The sequence below is a fragment of the Acipenser ruthenus genome, chromosome 5 (genome assembly GCF_902713425.1).
Source record: "Acipenser ruthenus chromosome 5, fAciRut3.2 maternal haplotype, whole genome shotgun sequence".
NCBI lineage: Eukaryota > Metazoa > Chordata > Actinopteri > Acipenseriformes > Acipenseridae > Acipenser > Acipenser ruthenus.
The window spans coordinates 7471610-7497015 of record NC_081193.1 but is presented as its reverse complement, the minus strand read 5'-3'; the positions used below and the strand labels follow the sequence as shown (position 1 = coordinate 7497015).

At 37.3% G+C, this 25406-nt stretch overlaps 1 protein-coding gene across 2 annotated transcripts in view; it reads left to right on the top strand.

The window, feature by feature from the left end:
• LOC117402899 (synaptosomal-associated protein 25) overlaps window positions 1-15649 on the top strand; it is a 55333-nt gene extending 39684 nt beyond the window's left edge. The window contains exons 5-8 of one of the 2 annotated variants that reach the window (XM_034004510.3): window positions 3930-4047; window positions 12775-12900; window positions 13705-13849; window positions 14361-15649. In XM_034004510.3, the coding sequence (XP_033860401.1) occupies window positions 3930-4047; window positions 12775-12900; window positions 13705-13849; window positions 14361-14429 (458 nt within the window). In that variant the 3' untranslated portion in view covers window positions 14430-15649. Of the gene's footprint in view, window positions 1-3656; window positions 3775-3929; window positions 4048-12774; window positions 12901-13704; window positions 13850-14360 lie in introns of both variants that reach the window. The other variant, XM_034004511.3, reaches the window with a different exon arrangement.
• The last annotated feature ends 9757 nt before the right edge of the window (window positions 15650-25406 follow it).

Here is a 25406-nt window from a genome sequence, read left to right as displayed (position 1 = left end):
TGAAGAAGCAATAGACAATTTTTAAATATCAAAAAGCATACCACAGAAAAGCTAGGATAAAGCTTTCTTTGAGGGGAAGCGAATTCCGCTTAACTCTGCCTATGTTGTTAAGATCCTTCACGTCTAATTATTACTTTTCCTTTTTTCCATTTTAATGGAAAAGCAAATAGCATATATATATATATATATATATATATATATATATATATATATATATATATATATATATATATATATATATATATATATATTAATCTTCCAAGAATACATATATATTTTTAACAGTACAATGTTAGCATTCAGGGTTGAGGAAAGCACCCCAAATTTAACAATATGGTTCGCAATAATTAAAAATGAAGTAGTAATTTTTCTTGTTTAATAGTATAATGTACAGGCCTGCTATGGAAGTTGTATTGATGAAATCCACCTATAAGAGATATGATTGCTAAATGTTAGGTGAGATTACAAAAGTGATATTTTGGAGACTAAACGGGCCTAAATAAGGGGATTCACCGTCCAGAACTGCCTCATTTCAATATAAGGTACTACATTCACCACTATTATACAGGTCCCAGCAATTCACAACTACAGACACAGTAATATTGTCTCAGAAACTGAAATAGTTATGTTGTCTTTCCACTAAAATCTGACTACATAACCACCACTGATTTAGTGACAGTAAACTTTTTAAGAAAACAAACCAGTTTATTAACAGCTTTTCAGTGGCAGCTGGAATGATGCTGTGTGCAAATCTCTAACCAGAAATATGTAGTGCTTCACACAGCAATTAAAAATGCAGAAAATCATTAACCTGCTTTGGATTAAAGACTATAAAACAATATCCGAGAGATGAGTTCATGCTGACAGCTTACCGGTGGTTACGTAAATCTTCTGCCTTTTGATCACACAAGAGGTGTAATCCAATGTTCAGTACTTGATATAAGAGTGGATAACCATTACAGGTGTTTAGAACTGATTCATTGTAGTTTATTGGCTACTTTATTAAAAGAGCAACTGGTTTCAAAAGTGTCAAAAGTCATTCTCCAAACTCATTATCTAATTTTCTTTTTTTTTTTTTATATATAAAGAAAATCTGAATCAGTATTATTTAGTACAATCTTTTTAGTGGATTCTTTGCATATGTCGCAAACTAATTTGCCCAGCATATGTTTTTCTTCTGAGTGATTCAGATCTTAATTAATGTGAGCAGTAGTAGGTGTTTCATCAGTTTTTTTAAATGCGAGTCTGTCACAATGTCCCCTTGGTTTACATCAGTTCAGGCTCAAGTTTCTCATAATTATGTATTTTGTTTGCTGTTTGAGATGTTGACTGTATTCCACTGGGTGCTTCAATTTCAGCAAACCTTTCTTTTTTCATCAACAATGCAATGGCTTTGAAACAAGGCATACAGATTCATATTTAAAAATGAGCACAGAAACAACACTGGCCCTTCTAAAGCTTGCAAAATCAGTATCTGATTTATTGATAGTTTAAATGCTATATAGTCTATGCTCAGCCTTGAACTACAACCATTTAGATCTCAAATCCAATTTTAAACTTCTCGGGTTCCAGCATGCTGCCATTAGTATTCGTAACAGAATCTCAAAGCCAATACCTGTCATAATTCACTTTTAGATGCATTATGGGTTTTATTTCCATGTTTCTTTCCACAGCGTGTCCCTCTTAATAAATTTCCATTCACTGTCTTGTTGTTTAATGTAACAAGCAGAAGGCAGGCAGTTCTGTTGAGGCGTACTTGACAGGCAGAAGCTGAGCTTTCTCTTTAATAGACCCTTGTCCATCAGCATCACAGAAACAGAGAAAACTACATTCACAGCAGTGAGATCATCTCTACATGCATCTTCCAGAACCTGAAAACTAAAATATATATGTTGGACAAAGAAATGCATGACCCACACTGCAATGCATTTACAATGTGCAATATGCATTTACAATTGGGCTTCCAATATACCTAATGGGGCTCTTTATATCTTCTACATTTTCCTAATATTTCATTTCTTACCTCTTCAGTATTCTATGTGTTCTGTATTAGATCGTTGTTTGCTGTGCTTTTTACTATCTCATTGCTCAAGGCTGATGGTGGGAAGTAAAGTGTGGGAGCAGCTTGTTCACTGAAACCTGTGCAACGCTAATATGCTTCCCCGCCTAACTTTCTCACAAACAGCCCTGAAGAATCTTTGTAGAAGCAGTTTTTGTTGAAATAGTTTGTTAGCATGGTAAACACAGATACAACAAAACTAATCAACAAATTAAACTGATACTATAAAACTGTAAAAAAAAAAATAGTTAAATGTACCCACTCTAAAGTACACATTATGTTATATTCCTTAATGACATATTACAGCTGGAAATAAAAGAATAATAGCTAGAAAATAAAAGTATTAATCTGGTCCAATACCTGAAGATAAGCATATAAGTTAGTGCTGCATTCAGACTGTGCATTGAGTTATTTTATTGGTTGGAAAATGAAATGAGGAAAATGTATTTGAGCAGAAGTTTGTGTCTAATGCACTGCAGTACTGAGCCAGTAAATAGGGACTTATACTTTAGTGTTTATAGGATAACTCTCAGTTGTCATGTGTTCTCTGGTTGTCAAGAGGTCAGTTCTTTAATGTAGGATTAGTTTAAGGCCAGTTCATTTTTTAACAGGTTAAAACTGCTGTTAAAGCCATTATTAACACTGACTGCACTCTGCCAGACTCTTGCTCTAGCTTTCACTGTAAAGGCAATAGTTATTACCTGGCAATCAGGCTGTTAGAAAAGATAGCTATTCTTTCTCAGTGTTAGGAACCAAGTAAAAGTTTTATGCTCAACAGACGCTTCTAACATTAGGTCACAACTAGTGAGGTGATGAACGATGGAAGATAATGAGCTGAAAGAAGTTCAAATGGCTTACTAAACTCAACAGATTATTATATATATTTTTAATATTGCCCGAAATTCCACTTACAGTCTGTTGTACAATATATCGAAACAGGGAATAGCTGCACTGTAGGGATTTTACAAATGTTTCAAGAGCAATAGGCCCCTACCGCCCAACCATCAGATCTGGGCTGTTAGGCCTACCATTACCACCTAGTTTTCACAAGTAGGTCCTCAGTCACTCTGTTACATTAACTTCATGGGAAGGTTACCATTCATTTGTCACTTGTACACATTCCTTTTGCCCACAGTACAGAGAAAATCATAGAAGCAAACTTCTATCTTTTAAAATAACATACCCCAGTGTGGCTCTCCAGGAACCTCACTGTTGTAGCCTTCTTTCATTTCATTTGACTGCATAAGAAGGATAATTCAATTCTGGATGCCTGCTGTGACAATATGCAGTGGTGCGTAGTTACCAGGCTTGTTTATTACCATGCAAATCATAACAATTATGATTAATATTTACATGTTGACCCCTAAAGCAGCAATAAAAATGACCTTCCTGCAAGGCTTTATTGTTTCATTTTCTATATAATTTTGTTATCACTGTCATCGTATTAGCATTGTGCCCTGCATACATTGTCATACCAATGCATAGTCCCTATTTAATGCATTGCAGTTACTCTATTATAGTCTAGTGGTCATTAGTCATGTTCTGTTGAAGACCGATAAAATTCATCCCACTGCTGTCATCCCTTTGTCCTGACCAGAACAACTCGATCGGGTCGAAGATGGCATGAACCATATCAACCAAGACATGAAGGAGGCTGAGAAAAATTTAAAAGATTTAGGGAAATGCTGTGGCCTTTTCATATGTCCTTGTAACAAGTAGGTACCGGGTGCCGGCTCTGCTGTGTGTTGGTGTCTGATTTGTTTTTTGTTTTTTTGTCACAGTGAATGTCTGAAGTATTTTGTCTCTCTTTTTTGTCCTTTCTTTCTCATCTGCTTCATTCTTTGGGGATAAAATATTTGTGTTTAATCAGAACAACTGGAACGCATCGAGGAGGGAATGGACCAAATCAATAAGGACATGAAAGAAGCAGAAAAGAATTTGACGGATCTAGGAAAATTCTGTGGTCTTTGTTCCTGTCCATGTAACAAGTAGGTGCTGCCTGCCTGCCTGCCTGCTTGCCAAAATTGAAATAAAAAAACAGTCTGAGTACCCAAGGCTCTAAATCTAAACCTTGGACACCTCAACCATGCAAGGGCAGGATGAGCATGTGGCATGCAGAAAAATCCAAACAAATTCAAATGCATTCATTTCATAGTGTAGAGTAGACTATCCCGTGAGACCTAGCAGATCTTTAAAATCAGGCATGCTGCAGTAATCCCCTACTATAGATCATCAATATGCAACAACTGGATATTTAAAATGGCATTTCAACATTTTCAGCAGCTTAAGAAAACAAAACGCATGGATATCTTGGTTGGCTGCTTTCATTCGGATTTATTGATTTCAATTTTTTTTAATTAATTTACAATTTAGACATATTCTAAATGTATTTAAAATAATATTTCCTAATACACTTGAAAATGTTGAAATACATACAAGTCACCGAAGCAGTGTTTAAATAGCATGCTCAGAGCCGTGTTTAAATAGCATGTTCAAAGCCGTGTTTAAATAGCATGCTCAAAGCAGTGTTTAAATAGCATGCTCATAACACTGAAATCCAAATGTGCACTGAGCACGGCACCAAATCACACCCTATGGTTAGACCTCATTTTATTTCACCTAGTATAATAGTTTCCTCAATGGAATGGATTCTTCAATGGGAGCAAACTATATAAAATAAATAGATCCGAGTATAATGCATGGTTGGTTCAGCAGGAATTGATAGAGAATATAGTTTTTTTTTAAAACAACGTAAAATGGCAGAACCGTAAAACAAAGAGGGCAGCTGGCTCTTTGAGCTATATATATATATAGTTAGGGATGACATAGGGTAGTCGGGTATCCGGGTTACACGGTTGTTGATATTACCCGAATCCATTTTCAGGATTCGATTCCTCTTAGAATCTCTTTTGGTTAAAAGGGAACGTCTCCGTTTTCCACGCGACCTGTTGTAGCGGAGCCACTCGACTTGACCGGCTAGACCCGTGGTTTTCAACCTGTGGTACGCGACCGGCATGCCACTGGTACAGGATGACGATATGACTCCTCAAAAACACAGTGCTACCACTGAAGCACAGAGACATGAGAAATTATAATGCAGAGCTCCAGACTGCTGCAATTAAAATGGTTAGAAATGCAAGAACAACAACAACAACAACAACAACAACAACAAAAACATTTTGACAACTTTTTCCGGGGTTAGGCACACAAATGCTGCATCTCCCTTTAAAAGCAAATGTCAATATTTACCAAAGCGAGATGAAGTCGGTCTGATATATATATATATAAACACACACAATGACATTCTCTACGGCAATGCAAGCGTTCAAATTTCTTTTAGTGAAACTATATTTAAATGGCTTACCAAACAAAATTCATAATTTTGCTTCAAAGAGGTTTAAATACTTGACTCATTTATATTAATCAAAATCTCTTTATTGATTTTAAAAAAAGGATTTAGTTGTAAAACAAACAACGCGTTTCAACAGTAACGTGTCTTCATCAGGTATATTAACACCAGAAGAATACATGAATCCCAGTTTCTTGCAACAGTTGTGATGGTCACCAAACCTGTGAGTATTGTTGTGTAAAAAAAGTAGCTTAAAATGAACAGCAACAAATAAAAATACACTTAAGGTTTGTGTCTTGCACACGTGCCATTAACAAAATGCCCTGAAAGCTTAACGTAATTAATGAAGGGCTGGAATGCAGCAAAATGAGCAAGAATTAAACAAACAAGGATGTGAAAAGTTGTCTGTGAACTCCAATAAACCAATGTTATCTTTCGCCAGTCAAATTGTAGAGTGCCTAAATAAAGTTTTGAGTCCCAGTAGATTTTGTTTCATTGTTTACCGTCAGGAGTTTAAGTGATTTAATTGCACGAGATTCCATGGTTAGATGAGCTGAATATCTATTCAGCCAAAGAATCAGCCACAGTAATTTAAGAGCAACGTTACCATTATGTAAAACAGTATTAGCATGAGCTTTGTACTAAAGCAGGGTGAGCTGTTGAACAAAGTTTATTTGAAACTGACCATTTAAAAAATGTGAAAGCAGAACACACAGAAATGCGTGCGGTCAGCTGGCTTGCATTCCTTTCCCTTCTCCCCTGATACCAGCCACTTCACCTGTATCAGCCACTTCGCCTGTATCAGCCCATGCACCTGTACCAGCCACTTCGCCTGTATCAGCCCATGCACCTGTACCAGCCACTTTGCCTGTATCAGCCCCTGCACCTGTACCAGCCACTTTGCCTGTATCAGCCCCTGCACCTGTACCAGCTGCTTCTCCTGTCCACACCTGTACCAGCCACTTCTCCAGCAGTAGCACCGGCACTACCAGGTATTCAAGAGGTTGTTCATGATGGCACTGTTTGAGACATTATAAATCCTGGCCTCCACACTGCAGGAAGAAGGGATCAGTAAAATGTTTTGAAGGAGGTTTCAGGACCCACTCCATACACAAAACGCGTATTGAGTGCTTTTCGTTTATTGATAGATGAGCGTATGCTTCGTCACATACAACACTGCACTGAAACTGAAGCCCACCAACAACTAAATGTTTATTTAGCAGGTGCCATTATCCAAGGCGACTTACAGAGACTAGGGTGTGTGACCTATGCATCAGCTGCAGTCACTTACAATTACATCTCACCAAAAAGATGGAGCACAAGGAGGTTAAGTGACTTACTCAGGGTCACACAATGAGTCAGTGGCTGAGGTGGGATTTGAACCGGGGACCTCCTGGTTACAAGCCCTTTTCTTTAACCACTGGACCACACAGCCTCCTGTCTCATCCATGTCTCTTATATTAAGTAGAATAAAGCTTTATCAAATAAAGAATAAAGAAATCCCTCAGTCTTAGCCAAGTACTGGTATGTGTGCAGATCTGCACAGAGCAGACCTGTTATTGCTGATGTTATTTTTTTTCACCATTGCTTGATGTTTTGCACATGTCACAACATTATTTTGCTGATCTTACTGTATGCCAAACTCAAGGTATTGTCAGAACACACTAAAATGACATCTCCTCAAGAAGTGAGTGATGGTGAGCAGCAACTCACAAAACTCTGTGCTCAAAGGATCAGAGAGAGGATCTCTACTCAGCTTCAGTCCACGGAATTGTCAAGTGATTCAACTATCTCAGAAGAAACGCTCAATAAAATGAAGTATGCTCCTCTTACCAATTTAGGGTACGAATCAGAGATGGCAAGATTAGACTACAGGATCCAGGTGTCAGGAGGAAATGCTCCTGTTGAAACACTACAGAAACATCAAATCATTGAACAAAATGATCTTTTCAGTCAGGATTCATGGAAGGACCTATCAAGTGACAAAAGAAGAAAAAAGTTTCTTTCTTTCCCAAAAGAAGAAAAGGTTAAAAAAAGCAACGGCTTTGCTTGAAGAATTAAATTCCTTGGTGGAAACAATGAAGCAAGCAGCTTCAGATGTTAGGCACAAGGCAAAACTGAAACAAAATCAGTAGATTGCCAAGAGAGCTATTGAATGTGGAAAGCATAGTGGACCAGTGGCTGCAGAAAATGTGCAGATCTTGGATATCTTAATTGATCAACAGATCCTTCAAGAATTTAGATATCTCTGCTCAACAATCGCTGCAAAGTTGAAAGAGGCTAGTATGGTCAAGGACAAAGAAGGCCAAAGGCGAAAAGTTTTCTTCAGTCGTGAAGTCTTGATGAAGGCAATAAAAAACTATGGTGCCAAACTGCAACTTTGACCCAAATATTGATGGAATAGTAGTTTCTGTCTTAAGCTCGTTGCCAGAACAATTCTAATCTGCCAAAAACATTTACATGCATTGCTTGCATTTGGTGACATTATCAGCTTGAAGCATATGGAAGAAGGTGAAAATCTTATGACACCAGTGTATTTTTTCTTTTTCTTCCATTTTGTTCTACATTCCAACAATCAGATCAAGAAACGTACGAATTTTAGGTGGGGGGTTTCCTCTATATAGGCTCAAATCTAAGGTGACCAGTGGATTTAGCATCATTAATAACTCCAGGTATAATTATTTAATTGTGCATTTATTAATGTTGGAATACAAATATACGCGTGATTTATGTTTTTTCGTCTTTAGGGAGTGGTAGGACATTGATATTGAGTCTAAATGAAAAACTGATTGATTTTTCAGCCCAAAATACATATATTTAGTTGGTGATCAGACTAATTGGACAAAAAAAACATGCCCAGGCCTACTATATACTATATTATATTATATTACAATACTATATTTTAACAATAATGTATATATATATATATATATATATATATATATGTATACATCATTCATAAATAGGATCCCTAAACTGAAGTGTTACCAGAAAAGCTTAGCAAATCTTGCCGTTAATCCATTTAAAAAAGAAAATAAATGATACAGTATAAACCATGTTGTAATCTGTTACTGGAAGCATGCCTGGATTTTCCTCTCCATTTTAACGCAGATAAGAATGTCACTTCATGTTTTTGTAATAAGATACTGAGCGCTGTTCTTATTAACAATAGAACCCTTTTTGCCTGTGTTTTTCTTTTAGCTAGTCATGTAGGGCCTTACTCATAAAAGTACTTGCCGACTGCCGTAATTTCCATATTGCTATTCATAAAATGATCTGAGCAAACAGACGACTGTCACAAAGCACTTTATGAATGGGTATACAGTCGTTCAAGAACAAAAGTCTGCCTCTTTTTGATGACATCATCAGCATTATTAATGTTCCCTGGGTGGCGTTGGTAGGTGTTGCAAAAAGAAAAAAGGAATCCACCAACACTACTACCGAAACCTGAGTCTGCAGCTGCCAGTCATGGGCAGTTTGCAAAACCTGATTCCGATGCCCCTATTAATTCAGGACATGTCATAATTTAAAAGAAGTAGTAAAAAGTAAAAGTAGCTGGTAAACACATTTCCATACGCACACATAAGATTTCTATTCTTAACTGCAGGACCAAAAAAAAAAAATCTAAACAAAAACCATTGTGGGAGGACGTTTGAATAATACTGTAATAATAATTTTGAAAACTTTAAATGTTAATCTTACAAATTATCAACTATTATTATTATTATTATTATTATTATTATTATTATTATTATTATTATTATTATTATTACTGGAATTACAGTATTATTCAAACGTCCTCCCACAATGGTTTTTGTTTAGATTTTTTTTTTTTATATTATTATTAAACCCCGCTTAAAGCAGAGAGTAAATCAGAGGCGAGTTTATGTTTATGAATCAGTGAAAGTATTTCACACTGTACACAAAATGGTTGGTTTGGTGGTGCGCAAAAAAAAAAAAAAAGGTGTTTTTTGCCATACCAAGCAAGACCAAATTTCCCACCGACTGCATCGGCAGCACTGGAATACTGTATATTGTAACGCTCCATGAAAATAAACAGGCTCACACAGACAGTATTCGTCCAAACTGTTTACTGTAAACACAAGTAAAAGAAAACCAATCCAGAAAAAGGGAGACAAAACCAAACCAGTAACTACAGACCAATAAGCCTGATGTCTATTATATGGAAACTTATGGAAACTATAATAAGATCCAAAATGGAAAATTACCTATATGGTAACAGTATCCTGGGAGACAGCCAGCATCGTTTTAGGAAAGGGAGATCATGTCTAACTAACCTGCTTGATTTTTTGGGGGATGCAATCGACAATGGATAATTGCAAAGCATATGACATGGTTTATTTAGATTTCCAGAAAGCTTTTGACAAAGTCCTGCATAAAAGATTAATTCTCAAACTGAATGCAGTAGGGATTCATGGAAATGCATGCGTATGGATTAGGGAGTGGTTAACATGTAGAAAACAGAAAGTAGTCATTGGGGGAGAAACCTCAAAATGGAATGAGGTAACCAGTGGAGTACCACAGGGATCAGTATTAGGTCCTCTGCTCTTCCTAATCTATATTAATGACTTAGATTCTGGTATAGTAAGCAAACTTGTTAAATTTGCAGATGACACAAAAATAGGAGGAATGGAAAACACGGTTGCAGCAGCAAAGGTCATTCAAAATGATCTAGACAGCTTTCAGAACTGGGCAGACACATGGCAAATTACATTTAATACAGAAAAGTGTAAGGTACTGCACGCAGGAAATACAAATGTGCATTATAAATACCATATGGGAGATACTGAAATTGAAAAAGGAATCTATGAAAAAGACCTAGGAATTTATGTTGACTCAGAAATGTCTTCATCTAGACATTTGTGGGGAAGCTATAAAAAAAAAACAGTGCAAAGCAGAGCAACCAGAATTATTCCTGGTTTAAAAGGCATGTCGTATGCAGACAGGCTAAAATAATTGAATCTATTCAGTCTTGAATAAAGAAGAATACGCGGTGATCTGATTCAAGCATTCAAAAGGTATTGACAATGCCGACCCAAGGGACTTTTTCGACCTGAAAAAAGAAACAAGGACCAGGGGTCATAAATGGAGGTTAGATAAAGGGGCATTCATAACAAAAAATAGGAGGCACTTTTTTACACAGAGAATTGTGGGAGTCTGGAACCAACTCCCCAATAATGTTGTTGAAGCTGACACCCTGGGATCCTTCAAAAAGCTGCTTGATGGGATTCTGGGATCAATAAGCTACTAACAACCAAACGAGCAAGATGGGCAGAATGGCTCGTTTGTAAACTTTCTTATGTTCTTATGTTCTTAAATAAATAGAAAAGGACCGCTGTCAGCCACGGATCACGGCAAAGAAATAATAATAATAAAATCACTGTATTCTCAGTCTCTCACTTGCTCTCCGCTTCACTGCGCTTCAAAATGATTATGCCAGAGAATAAATTCTTGTGTTTGTATTATTTATATTAAATATTTTCCTTCATATAAAGCTACCGATATATATATATATATATATATATATATATATTTTTCAGAATAGGCAGTGTTAATCATGGGTATGTCACACTGTATAACAGAGCAAGTGTAGTAATAAAATAGGTTAGTTTAGACTTGATTATAGAAAGCGTTCAATAACTCCTAGTTTTCGACAGCATTTTGCTGTCGTTCACTCTTATGAATAACAGGTTGCCGCTCAGGACCATTGAAAAATTTATGCTAATGAGGTAATCGTTAACCTTTCTCTCAGTTCGTTACAAACATGCCTTCATAGACCAAAATCGCTGGGGTTTAACGACGTATCTGAATTATCTCTTATGAATAGCAACTGCTGTTAAATAGGCGGCTATGGACGAAATCCGATCATGTGGTCCTGTTTTCTCATTTCGACAGACGTTAACCCTTTATGAATAGACCCCGTAGGCTCTTACTGCTGGTGCAAATCCATTTAAAAAATACTAATGAATACGAGAAAAAAAGCTTGATTTAAAATGTCATTCAATAATTAGAAATAATACTGAATTATTGTTTTAAACCACTGTAGCAGTAGGCCTAAGTGAGGGTGCTTCACTCCCTGTTTCATGCCTACAGCCAGTACAAAAATTTATTCACACCGGACACGATGCGATTTGTCCTGCGATAAAATGATACTTTCGCTGCGACACTACCTTTCACACCAGTGGTGACAGTTATGATAGTCCTGTGATACAGCTAATAAAAATGTAGACTACGTAATAGAATACTTATTTAAAAAAACATAAATTAATTATACACCCTAGCTATAGCCAGTTCCCTAGAAATGGACTCCCAAATGTTCTCCTTCATCACCGCTTCTTTATAATTGTTGTGTCCTTCATTGTACAGCTCCGGGTATTTCTAAACGGCATGAATGATCTTTTCTTCAGCCATTGTTTACTGAAATAAGGGAAGCTGTTCCTCATTGGTCAGTTCCCTTGCTGCCGTGCGACAAAATTGCAAAAATAGACAGCAATCTTATTTCGCGTCGCTTCAATGTCGCCCCGTCGCGTCGCAGTCAGTGTGAAGGGTTCATATGAAAACTGCAAGTTCGATTTTGTCGTACTACACATACGCTTGTGGCATCGTGTCTGGTGTGAATAGGCTTTAAGGTGTGCAGGCCTAATGCTTCCCCTTCTGATGCTAGATTGCTTGTTGTCTTTGCTCCTGCACTCATCCCAGCAGTTATTTTACTTCTTGTCTTAGCTGACAAAGGTATGTACATCATTTCTAGATGTACAGTCACCGAGTTCAAGTACCGATATATTATTATGACACGTATAAAATGTGTTGTCCCAATGTTAAGTGGAGCAGAAAAATGACATCGCTCCAAATAACTTTAGGAGAATATTAGCTGACTTGACTTTTTTCGTTGATCACACTACCTCAATTACAGAGGAAAATTCAGACTTTTTTCTTTAATAAAACAGCTGAACCGTTTTCTCTAATTACAGAAGTATCTTTGATGTGATGTACACACTGTACTTTGGCAGTTCTGTTTTTTTCTGTACTATCTGTTTGTCTGCCAAATATGTTTTCTGTGTTTTATGTCTCAGTCCAAATGGGTGGAGATATTGCTAAAAATGTCATTCAATTGACTTTTTTTAAAAAAAATCTGTGTCTAATAAGAATTCAGACTCATTTTTTGTACAGTGTAATCATATCTTTAGCATTTCCAGGTCTTTTCTTCAGGGATTATGATATATCGGTATAACACAACATCCCTAGTGAAACAAATCTCATCTGCCTAATTCAGTTCCTGGCTTGCAGAACTTAAGTTAGCCATGCACATTCTCTGTGCTGTTTCTCACACATTTTCTATGCACAGACTCAAGTCTAGTGATGCTTACAAGAAGGCCTGGGGCAACAACCAGGATGGTGTAGTAGCCAGCCAGCCTGCCCGTGTTGTAGATGAGCGTGAACAGATGGCTATCAGCGGTGGCTTCATCCGCAGGTGAGTCTTTCATTTTCCATCAAAATATGACAGGTACAGAATGTTTAGAATTTGAAAAAATTGTGAACTATACAAAAGTGGATACAAGATGAGGCCCCCAAGGCAGTCTGGGAAAGATAATTAAAAAACAAATCTTAAGCAGCAGCAGAACTCAGAACCATGCAGGATGAGTGATAACAGCCTCAGTTGACAAGCTTATTAAAGTAGACCCTAACCTGAAAAGCCTTTTTAATATTGTGATTTGAAAGACAAAATGAAGAAGGGGTCAGGTAGTATATTACATTTTTTTTTTCTTATTCCTGAAAGTGCTTGATGGTCTTTTAAAAATGTGAAGAAATGGATGCCACTTTTCTGAAGCTCTTAATTAAAGAGATACTCTAAAGATATATTATACTGTATTTTACTTTACCAGCAGGTTTTGCTTACACAGTCCTCTCTCATTATATTACCTCCCTGTATACTGCCATCTGCCAATGCACCCAGCCAAGCAAATGTACAGAAATGCATTACAGACTTCCAGCAAGCCAATAGCCAATTAAGATTCACCTCTGACACGTTATCCTCCATTTTGATTGCTAGCATGCAGTTTTTGTTGTATTGCCACCCTTAGTTTGGCATCTTTCGTGTACTTGGTGGAGGGGGGATTTGAAATTGCTTTCAATGCCAAAAGAATATATTTTCTTATTAGGAATGAGCTAACAAGATCCTGTTGAATTCATATTCTTATGAAGAACGTATCTTGGTTATCCATCAGCAGGGCACGCATACCCTTCAGCCTCTTGTGAGCTCTTTCTTCGTTTCTAGGGTAACAGATGATGCTCGGGAAAATGAGATGGACGAGAACCTGGAACAGGTCGGTGGCATCATTGGAAATCTCCGCCACATGGCCTTGGATATGGGTAACGAGATTGATACGCAGAACCGCCAGATCGACAGGATCATGGAGAAGGTAATTGGTGGTACAGCGGGGGGGTGCATGTATTGTTATTGGGCCCTAGATGCATTTGACTAGTAAAGTAGCAGACACAGAGCCCGGAATATTTCGTTCAATCAGAAATGACCTGATAGTTTCCATAACACACATTCATAAGTGAAGTTATAAAAGGTCATTCCTCATGAGTGACACAACATTACAGGCAGTAACCTATTTATAGCACATGTTTTAATTACGTTTTTTGTAAATGTATTGTTGTTTAATGTATTATTCCTCTGCGGTATTTCTCTGCAGTGTCAAGTGAGACCAATTTAGAGTCTTTTTCAAATTGCACTGTAAGCAGGTAAACGGGCTACGTTACAGTACAGTGTCTGTACCAAAAGTATTACTAAAATCAAGCAGTGAATTAGGTCCAGCTACTTGTTTTTAAACACAAAACCATTAAATATTCAGGGTGTTGAAACCAAAGTTAATACCAAATGACAATTCATGACAATGCTTATACTTGCTTGTTATTTTCTCCTAGGCTGATTCCAACAAAACCAGGATCGATGAAGCCAACCAGCGTGCAACAAAGATGCTTGGCAGTGGCTAAGCTCCACAACAAAGTGCTTTTATTCCCTGCACTGTTCACAGAACAGTGTAAACTTGCTTTTATCATGGTATTTACCTACTAAGTTTGCACACATGCACATATCAGCCCCCATTGTAAATGTTGTTAAGTGTCGTTCGTCAGCTTTTTATTGATAGTACCTGTAGTGATTTCTTTTCTGGGTATCTTTCTTTCCAAAGGTTGTATATAGTGCTGATTTGAAGGCTATAGCTCACTTGTGAAGTTCTTGTTTTCATTTTTATATACTATCTTTCTATAGATAGATAGATAGATAGATAGATAGATAGATAGATAGATAGATCTATGCTGGATGACAATAATGTAGGAATGCGATACAAACTGTTTTCCTTTTCAGTATTCAGTCTCGTTCTAGTAAAACTGTGTCATTCCACAATGCTACTGCCGTGTTCCTATTTATTTGGATGTTGTAATGGTAAAAGAGCACTTATGGCTGCTGTCCTTGGTTTTCCCTCATCAGCCGTTATGAGTTCATGTTTAGACGATGTGCAGCTATGTAACTGTAATAGACATTGCACTAAAAGTGATGTGATTTGTGCATTATGCATGATTATTAGTAGATTTTAGAATCTTCTAATTAAATGAATTAAAAAAAGATCTTCACATGACAAATTGACAAAAGCATGCTCAGTATTGGGACACAGTTGAAAGTACAATATTTCTGCAAGTCTGCAGAAGTGCCACAATCTCTGTCAATATATAGTTAAAACTGTGACCATTGTTGTAAAAAAAAATCTATATAAGGCCGTAGCACAAACAACTGTTTTTTAAATGAATATGCAGTTGGCTGGAGATATTGAATAAATGCTGAAAAGTGTGGGACTGGTTGTGTACTGTAAGTTTTGGATGCTCTTTGAGATGGAAAAAGACAACACAAAGAGGTCCATATTTCTGAAAGATGTAACTTTTCTAAGAAGACTGTATCTCGTTAGTTGCTCTCCCCATGTGGTTTGTTTCCAGTACAATTCTTTGTTGCTTCTGTATCTAGAGCTATGCACACCAAATCGCTAGAATATTAGTAGTTAAAAAGAAAACAAATACCTTAACTGAATGAAACACAGATAAAACTGTGAGATAAATGTCCTTTCAGCATGTCATATTAAATCTCCTTCTGTCTCCTGTCAGTTTGTGAAGTGGTTGACATTTTGTAGTTAGTTGAAATGATTAAAATTGATAAACCTGTGCTTCTTTGTTGCACTCTTTTCACATCAACGAAACATTGCATGGAAAGCACTTTTCTTTTTAAAAGACTAAAGGCTAAGAAATGAACACTTTAATGAATCTTACCTTAAAATACATTTCTTCACTTTAAATGTTTATTTTTTATTTTTTTGCAGACACCAAGTCACATGATTACATGACACTTTCCTTGTAACCAAAAATCTGAACTTAAAAAAATATGTATTACAAAAATGTGAAATTCAGATTAAGAAAAACAAAAACTTTGAGCTACACAAAATGACTAACACTTTTTTTTCAGCTAAGTAAAATAAAATGGTGCTGAATAAATTACATTTCTCTTCAGCTAACCCAAATAAAATAGCACTCAGTAAATTACCTTTGTTAGTTTGAAACTTGAAAGCTTACAGCATTCCAAAACAGATCTGTTAAATACAGTATTCAAAGTTGTATTGCAGCTGGTAATTTACACTAATATATACACTCTTGATGTATTTTTAATAATTTTCTAATAGAAGCACTTCGTGTAAAAAATAAATTAAACAAATGGGTATCCATTCACCAAGTTGCTGTTGCAGTTTCATGACATTTGGCTGAAGGAAACGCAAACAGGCAGTACAGCTCGAAAGAAAATGTTGGCTTACATCACTAAAAGTAATTTCATATCACTAGCAAACAGGTGTGATCAACTGATTAATCAATTGTAGATCGGATGATTAATCAATCAACAGAAAATGTCAAGATTAAAACCTCTGATATATATAATAAGTTTGCACACCCCAATGGAAATTTATAATTTCTAGAAATTTCTCAAAAACAAATCATTATAGGAAAAATCTTTTGAAGCAAAAGTTTTGCTTTTGTGAATGAGGAAAAAAGTTACAAGAAACAGATGTCTACTATTATTTATTTCAGCAATATTTTTGCAAAACTCCAAAAATGCTAACTCAAAATTTTTCATACCCTGACAAGGAAAATGAAATGAATAGCTAGTTGAGGCACCTTTACCAATAATAACCTTTTTTAAACGATTAGGATATTTGTCAATGAGCTTTTGGCATGATTCTTTAGTGATTTTTAACCATTCTTCAATGCAAAATTGTTCCAGTAATTCAAATTCCGAAGACTTCTCTTGTATGTAAACTTTTGACTACAACATTGTTTAGATCATTGTCGCAGATGGCTTTGTGTGGCGTGTGGGTGGTGACGTCACGTTCAGGAAGCAGTGGTCAAAACAAAGGCACGGGCCGAAACGACCACAGACGTAGATTTATTAAATTAAATAACAAAACAGTTCAACAGAAAACACAAAAAGAAAGGGCACAATGGCGAAAAACGAGTACCTTGTTCGCTGGCTGGTAGCATTCGCTCTTAGTCTCTTTAACTCTCCAACAACAACAACCCATTAATGAGCCAAGGAGATCTCTTTTGTATCATGTGGCTGGAGCTTTAACTACCCATTGATCAAACAATTACCTTATTAAGGCTCCAGCCACATTCTCACAGGTTTATTTAAGGATGGGGAAGTAACCCCATCCTTGTCAAATAATAATAATGCCCGGCTTTTCGCCGGCCACAAATAATAAATAATAACGTCGGATGGCTTTCGTCCATCCGCACGCAAATACAATATACAATAATAAATACAAATGAAAACAATAATCATACATAGATAAAATATGCCCAAGTAAATAATAACAATGCACATATACTATATACATAGGGGGCGGGCACTTTGTCACAATCATTAAAATAGACCCTGTCAAATCATTTATGTTGTAAATAGGGTGACCATATGACTCCAGGTTCACTGTCCCAAGCCGCCATAAGATCCTCCTAGCAATGCTGGACTACTATTTACAACAAAAGTGTTCAATTCCGTTTCAACGCGCAAGTTATCTACTCCTGTAACTCTTTCAACATAGACCACAGTCAATTAACTTTGCAGCAAGAAGTAAATGTTCAGCAAAAGTACAGTTTCATTTTATAGCTTGTGTGACAATTAACACATTGTCCTTTGAAAACAGATAATTACTGACAGCCTTGATAGTTAATTGTATTAAAGTAAGAACTGAAGTAAATTGGATGATGACCTTCCCTTTTTCTGGTTATAGCTACCTGGAGTAATAACATTTTAATTGAACTTCCCCTTTGATGTTTTACTCAGAAAGGAGCAAGGATTTGCCTTTTTTATAGTTATGTTGAGGTTAAATCTGAAAAAAAATGACATTTAAAAACTGCATTTTAATTGTTCTTAGTCATTTAGGTTGTCCAATTGATTAAGGTATATCTGTTAGACAGCCAACCCAAGTAGTCTAAATGCCAAGCAGCAGAGATGATCTGCTGTCCGCCAACTACAAATTACGTCACTGTGGGGTAACTGAACATTTTACATGTCACCCCACATTTTTTTTTTGAAGGGTTGGTTTATCTCTTGTGACAAAGACCTCAAAGGGGAATCAAAACAAACAATTCTAGCATACTATACAGATAAGCCCACACAGCCATTGATATATGAACATGAGCACAAACTGTATCCTTGATAAAGCTATCCAAGAACATGCAAAGTTTGTGCTTATTGATGTTGAGGCTTAAATCACTTATTCACTTTTGTTTAGACTGCCTGGAACAGACAGTCATAAGATCAAGTGGCAGCTTGGAGAATTCCCTGTGTCAGGAGTGGGTGGTTTCTGCCTTCTCTGGCTACAGATTGTTCAATACCAACAGCACAGCTGACTGCTTATTGGGGGCAGATATTATTTGTCCAGTCAGAATGTCTGTCAATCAATATAGTTGCTATGCAGTGAAAGTAAATGAAAAGGGCATTCTTCAACATGAATCATTTAAAAATAATGACACAATGATCATTTCTAACACAATTAACATCATGTAATATTTGGTCAGACTACAAGAGAATGTTTGGAGTTCTCAACTTGGTTCACACAGCAAAACCACTGTCTCTGCTTGAGAGAGGCCCAGCACTGACCATTACTTCCCTCATGGCTCTGTGAATGTACCTCAATCCTCAGATTACTAATCCTAACCCCATAATCAACTGCCAAAATATTGTCATCATGTTTTTCATTATGTAGTAAAAGACTTTGCATCCTTATTTAAAAGGACGCCATTCATTAACTCTTACAAACACGTTTCTGGCTTTCAATATGAATTGCTGGAACACATTAGATTGGCTGCCAAAATCGACCTATTGATCCCTTCTCAGAAGTCCAGGATTGAGTGGGATTACATCGTCTGCGTCACTCAAGCACACATACAGACACATTTCCTGAATTATTCAGGAGCATGCAGTGCAGCTATTCTACACATCCCAGCCTCAATTATATATCAAGAAACAGCTAAAAGCTTCACCGGTTTTTATGTAACATTTCTCATCAAATGCAGCTGCTGCAGTTGGAGATATCTACATGGCACATGTTAGCTCTTGTATAAATAGGATGTATAAAAGTCTTCTGTGTTGATTTTCAGGAGTGTAGCTACTTGTCTCTAGACATGGCTACCATATAATGCTAACAACATTTTAAATGATTGAAATTCAGTTTCCCATCAGAACCTGTAGTAAATTACATACAAAAAAATACACTTACCAAAGAATACCCCTATGACTTGGGAACATAATGTGGGGAATAATGCCGTAATTATAATTCTGTTGAGTGTGGCATAGTGGCAACCCTGCATGCAATATCATACATTTTATAATACATGAATGAAGGCTATATTTGTATCCTGAGCCGTTCGCCAAGTTTGAGAAAAAGGAAAACTGCTGTGTACCAAAATGATCAATAAGAAAAAAGAAAAAAGAAAAGGATATTTCAGGTACTTAGAAAGGTAGAATAGTTGATTACAAATCAATTATCAGGACGTTTCGGACAAGTCCTTCATCGGCTAAATACAAAAAAAACAGTGCTTTAAGAAGTTGATAAAAAACAAACAAGTAGTCTTTTAAACAAAATTCCAGAATGTTGATGATGATGATGATGATGATGATGATGATGATGATGATGATGATGATGATGATGATGATGATGACCTCAGAATAAAATGTTCATTCCAAATGGCTCCAAACTTTATTAATCGGTAATTGTATGTAAAAAAAAATGTTATATCTTGTAACAATTGTAAGTTGCCCTGGATAAGGGCATCTGCTAAGAAATAAATAATAATAATGTACACTCGAACAAGGAAAAAAGCAATATGTTATAATGTTAAGAAATAATGTTATTGTGGTGTAGTAACATCACAGTTAAGACTGGCTACTAATTTAACTGGTAACCTAATTTAACAGTGGGACATCTTAATACTGCTGCTCTAAGTGTATACTCTTGTATTAAGTGATACTACTGCAAAAGGGGGGCAGTAAGTCTCCACTGGGTAAAAATAACACCTCTTGAATTATTACAGATAGCAGATGGCAGTATTTAGATTCTAAGTCATTAAAATCGACAGTTTGAAATGGATGGAATACCATCCCTTTTTTTAACAAACAACACAAGAGCTACAGTACTATACCTCCACACTGTGGAATTTTCACTGACTACAGATGACTGCTGCCAGATCTTCTCAACTGCATTTCAAGGATTAGGATTTACAGTGAAAAGAGCTTGTCTCAAAGCCGTGCTTGGATACCTTTCCACTTTCCTTTCAGTGAAGCTGGGTCTGAAGCTGGAGTATTAATGGAGAGCCAGCAGGACTTTATTCAAATATTGTTTGTGAGAAAGAACAAGAAGCAGATTTATAACTCCAATATCCCTCACCCATTAGTTTAACATGTTTTGTTTTTATCTTACCCACCCACGCACCTAACCATTTTATTTATTTTCTGTGTCTTTTTTAGCTTTAGCATGTATAATATTGCAATATTCTAGACCTCACCTAGAATATTGTGTTCAGTTCTGGTCACCTCGTTACAAAAAGGATATTGCTGCTCTAAAAAGAGTGCAAAGAAGAGTAACCAGAATTATCCCAGGCTTAAAAGGCATGTTGTATGCAGACAGGCTAAAAGAATTGAATCTATTCAGTCTTGAACAAAGAAGGCTACACGGCGATCTGATTCAAACATTCAAAATCCTAAAAGGTATAGACAATTTCAACCCAGGGGACTTTTTTGACCTGAAAAAAGAAACAAGGACCAGGGGTCACAAATGGAGATTAGATAAAGGGGCATTCAGAACAGAAAATAGGAAGCACTTTTTTACACAGAGAATTGTGAGGGTCTGGAACCAGCTCCCCAGTAATGTTGTTGAAGCTGACACCCTGGGATCCTTTAAGAAGCTGCTTGATGAGATTCTGGGATCAATAAGCTACTAACAACCAAACGAGCAAGATGTGCTGAATGGCCTCCTCTCGTTTGTAAACTTTCTTATGTTCTTATGTTTTTGGATTCCGGTCTTATTGACTCAGACGGAGGCAGTGATTGTAGTGAACGGGTGAGGTCAGCCTGTATTTATTTAGAATAAAGGTTAAAGGGGTGAAAGAGCACAGGATAGGCAGAGATACACGCACACACACACACACACACACACACACACACACACAGCCATAGCTCCTCGGGCTCATCACTCGGACTCCAGTCTGGCTCCTTCCCTTTGTCAGTAGCTCCCTTGTCCTGACAGGTTGTCCGTTCTCTCCCCTTTTTTCCTCTCACTTCCTCAGCAAGGGGGGGGGGGGTTAATGGCACAGCTGTAGTCGGGGCCGTCTCACGGCTGACAGTAGAAATGGTGTGTGGTTCTCTCGCTCTCTTATTATCTCCTCACTCCTATCAGTTCGGCTGTCGTCTCTCTCTCGTCGCGTCATTCCCGCCGCTCTTATATGCTGGTCCGCCCCCTCTCGCTTCTCAGATCTGGTTGGAGGAGACCTCTTGGCAGCCTTTCCCCTCCGCTCAATCAGCGTCCTCGCCACCTGTCCATCACGGGGGTCCACTTGTCCATCAAGGGGTGCACTATTTACAAAATCATTTACTGTTCCTTTTGTTCACATAGCGGAACAGTAAATATTATTATTATTATTATTATTATTATTATTATTATTATCATTTATTTCTTAGCAGACGCCCTTATCCAGGGCCATTTACAATTGTTACAAGATATCACATTATTTTTACATACAATTACCCATTTATACAGTTGGGTTTTTACTGGAGCAATCTAGGTAAAGTACCTTGCTCAAGGGTACAGCAGCAATGTCCCCCACAAGGATTGAACCCACGACCCTCCGGTCTAAATAGAGAGCTTTTGTAATAAAATGTGTCATCGTAAATGTAAAATGTCTTTCTAGCTGTACCACGTAAAACCTAGTTTACAGCTAAAAGAAATAAATCTTGAATTCTTTGCAATGGGTTATGAGCAGGGATCCAAGGAATCTGTTTGTTGCGGAATAAAGCAGAAAAACATGGATTTTCTATGTGTTGGAGAATTTTTAGTTTTACAGCTTTTTTTTGTTTGTTTGTTTGATAACCAAATCAATACACTTAGCATATATACTCATCAACACAGGCAATGTTGCTTTCAATTTACGTAAACATACGTCACGCTTCTAGTGTACAGAAGTTAAGGTTGAACGAGGTGCACTGTCACATTCATGTTGATATCGTATTCAGTATCCAGTGTGTACTACTGAACAAGCAGTTTAAAGATGCCGAAAATGACACCCTTAAAAATAAGCCTTAAAAATAAGTTTAATGAGTTTTGGCAACAGCCATCCAAATGACAGAGACTAACTAAAATATAAACTAATATGAATACTATACTACTACACAGAAGTACCCTTTAAAATAAAATGGTAAGTTTTTTTATATTGTAGTGATCTCGGTTAATGCAGGGAGGCACACATACAGGGCGAGACAATCCCTTTACACACAAGCAGAGGGCGGGCGCGAACCCGGGACCTCTCTCACTAAAGCATAGCACCGATACCGCTGTACAAAAGAGCTGGCTCCTTTGCAAGGAGCGTATATCGGGCTTATGCCTCCATGTGTGATTACGTCACCTACCAGCCTTGCTGCTGCCTTCCCTTGTGCACGCTACAATATTATTGATTAATAGCACTGGTGAGCGCGTAACTTCCTTAGAATTTAAAAGCGTACCAATAATTACTTCCCGTATTAACTGTTATTCAATACTACTGTTTGTGTATATTAAAATGTGGCGGAGGGGACTCGATTTTGGTTTTTAATTTTAATTGTGGAATAACGCGGTGTGGCAAGCTTGCTTGAGCGGTGACGTAAGACCCGGAAGAAACACACACAGCACTGCGAGTGAATGTGAATGCACCTTGTGCATTTATTAACAAAATAAAAAGTTTAAACAAAACAACTAGACAAACAAACAAACAGGGGACGAACACGAAACAAACAAGTATCGTGCTGAGCTATGCCAGCACGAGGAGCAATTGTTATTTTATTCTCCTTCTCTCTCCCGTTCTTTCGCCCTGAACACCCAACCCCCAAGTGAGTGATCCGTGCATCAATCACATGCATGTACCCACATGGTAAAGCATTGTAGAAAAATATTAAATTAGACAATGTAAAGATAATTGAATGTTTGGGATGTGATGAAACTCACCAGGTGAGATGGGGTCATTTGGGAAAGTTAGAATGCAAAGATGGGAGACCTGTTAACAGAGTTCAGGTCTCCTGTAGATATCAGGTATTTGAGTTCAGGTCTCCTGCAGGTATCAGGTATCCAAGTTCAAGTATCCTGCAGGTATCACGTATCCGAGTTCAGGTATTCTGCAGATATCAGGTATCCGAGACCAGGTATCAAAGTTCAAGTATCCTGCAGGTATCAGGTATCTGAGTTCAGGTCTCCTGTAGATATCAGGTGTCCGAGTTCAGGTATTCTGCAGGTATCAGGTATCCGAGTTCAGGTCTCCTGCAGGTATCACGTATCCGAGTTCAGGTATTCTGCAGATATCAGGTATCCGAGACCAGGTATCCGAGTTCAGGTCTCCTGCAGGTATCAGGTATCCGAGTTCAGGTCTCCTGCAGGTATCACGTGTCCGAGTTCAGGTATTCTGCAGATATCAGGTATCCGAGACCAGGTATCCGAGTTCAGGTCTCCTGCCGAGATCAGGTATCTGAGTTCAGGTCTCCTGCAGGTATCAGGTATCCGAGTTCAGGTATTCTGCAGGTATCAGGTATTTGAGACTGTTGATCAGTGCTGGATCCCGGATACTGTGGTGGCTTTTAAGGAACCTTTAAGAACAGAACCAAAAACGAATTTCCAGTCCTGCTGGGAGCACTCTGATATCTTTGGACGCAAACTGGATACTGTGTTCAAAAGACCATTGGAAGAAAAGTAACTATTAACGGCAATAATATTATTGTAAAGCTCTGTACTGGTTTAGAAAAAACCTACAAGCAGAAATATTATTGCAGAAATCTGTGTTAGCCTAAATGAGAGACTGTAACTATAAAACACTGACATAATTCAATAGCCTGGATGGAGCCTCTTGGAAGGCATGTGTAGCTGTTTCTTATCAGCAATTGCAATTTAGGACAATGGGCCTCTCACTTTTAATTCTTATCTTGTGGGAGTACAAGGATTTTCATGGTAAAAGAAAATATGTTTTAACAAGGAACTCCATGATACAAAAACATATATTATTAGTTTTAGAGAAAACCTCATGTATCCTTATTTTAGAAAAGTGGGAGAAAGCCTGGCACTGCATATTATTAGTTTTAAGGAGTAGCCTGGTACCAGAAAGTATATTATTAATTTTAGAGATAAAGGCTGTCTAACAAACCAGATGTTTAGGTTTAATTAAGCCTTCTGACGCACGAAGGGAGAGAAAAGGTCCTATAAATATGGTTGCATAATTACAATTAGTTATCAGACCAGTTTAGTAACACAGACTGCCTGATCCATCTTTTGAAGACCTCTTTATGAAGCTGACTGCTGGTGTTGTATTCAGAGCCTCTGGTCTGGATGATTGTCCTTTCTTTGTTCTGTTTTGTATTTTAAGACATGCTTCTCTGCGGAGGGTAAGCATAATCTTGAATTTATATCTCACCTATATTGAAGCATGATGTTGTAGGATAGGATTATTATTAGCTTTAGAGATGTTGTTATATTGTATGCATTAGTGTAAGTGGGTGCCTTTAGACTGCCTGAAGGTACGTGTTGTAACTATAATGCTTCATATATATATATATTATTAATGCTGTTAGTTTACAAAGACACCAGACTGCCTGGACTGTCTATGAGCTAGGATTCGAAGTAGATCTGCGATCACTTGATCCATTTTAGAGTTAATAAACCGAAGGAGCAAATATATACTCTGATTCATTAAACTTTATATAACCAAGTCTGTGTGATTCTACTTGATTGACTGTTGTCTGGGTTTGTCAAAATCTGTAAGCCAGTACATGAACAAAGCACTATAGGAGTTTATGCAATCGATTTGTCCTCCTGTTTGCCTCCCCTGATTCTATTAGAGAATTAAAGAAGTGCTCGAATGTGACAAAACTCTACAGCTTCTGACAACCTTCAGAGCAGTGGTAGAAATGTCAGAATAATGATGGTCCTTCTTGGCTCAGTGTGTGCTGGTAATATATGGCAGCAGTGCTGCTGCTGTTTGATGTGGGCACTGCTGAATATTCATGTAGATCTGCAAAGCTTGGAATGTTTCATCCTCTGCAGTCACTTTCTGGAATCAGTGATAGATGGTGTTTGATTACTCACAGGTAAACACGACTCTGGCTGTGAATTCTATTTTGCAGTGTTTGAGATATTTAATATCTCTAGA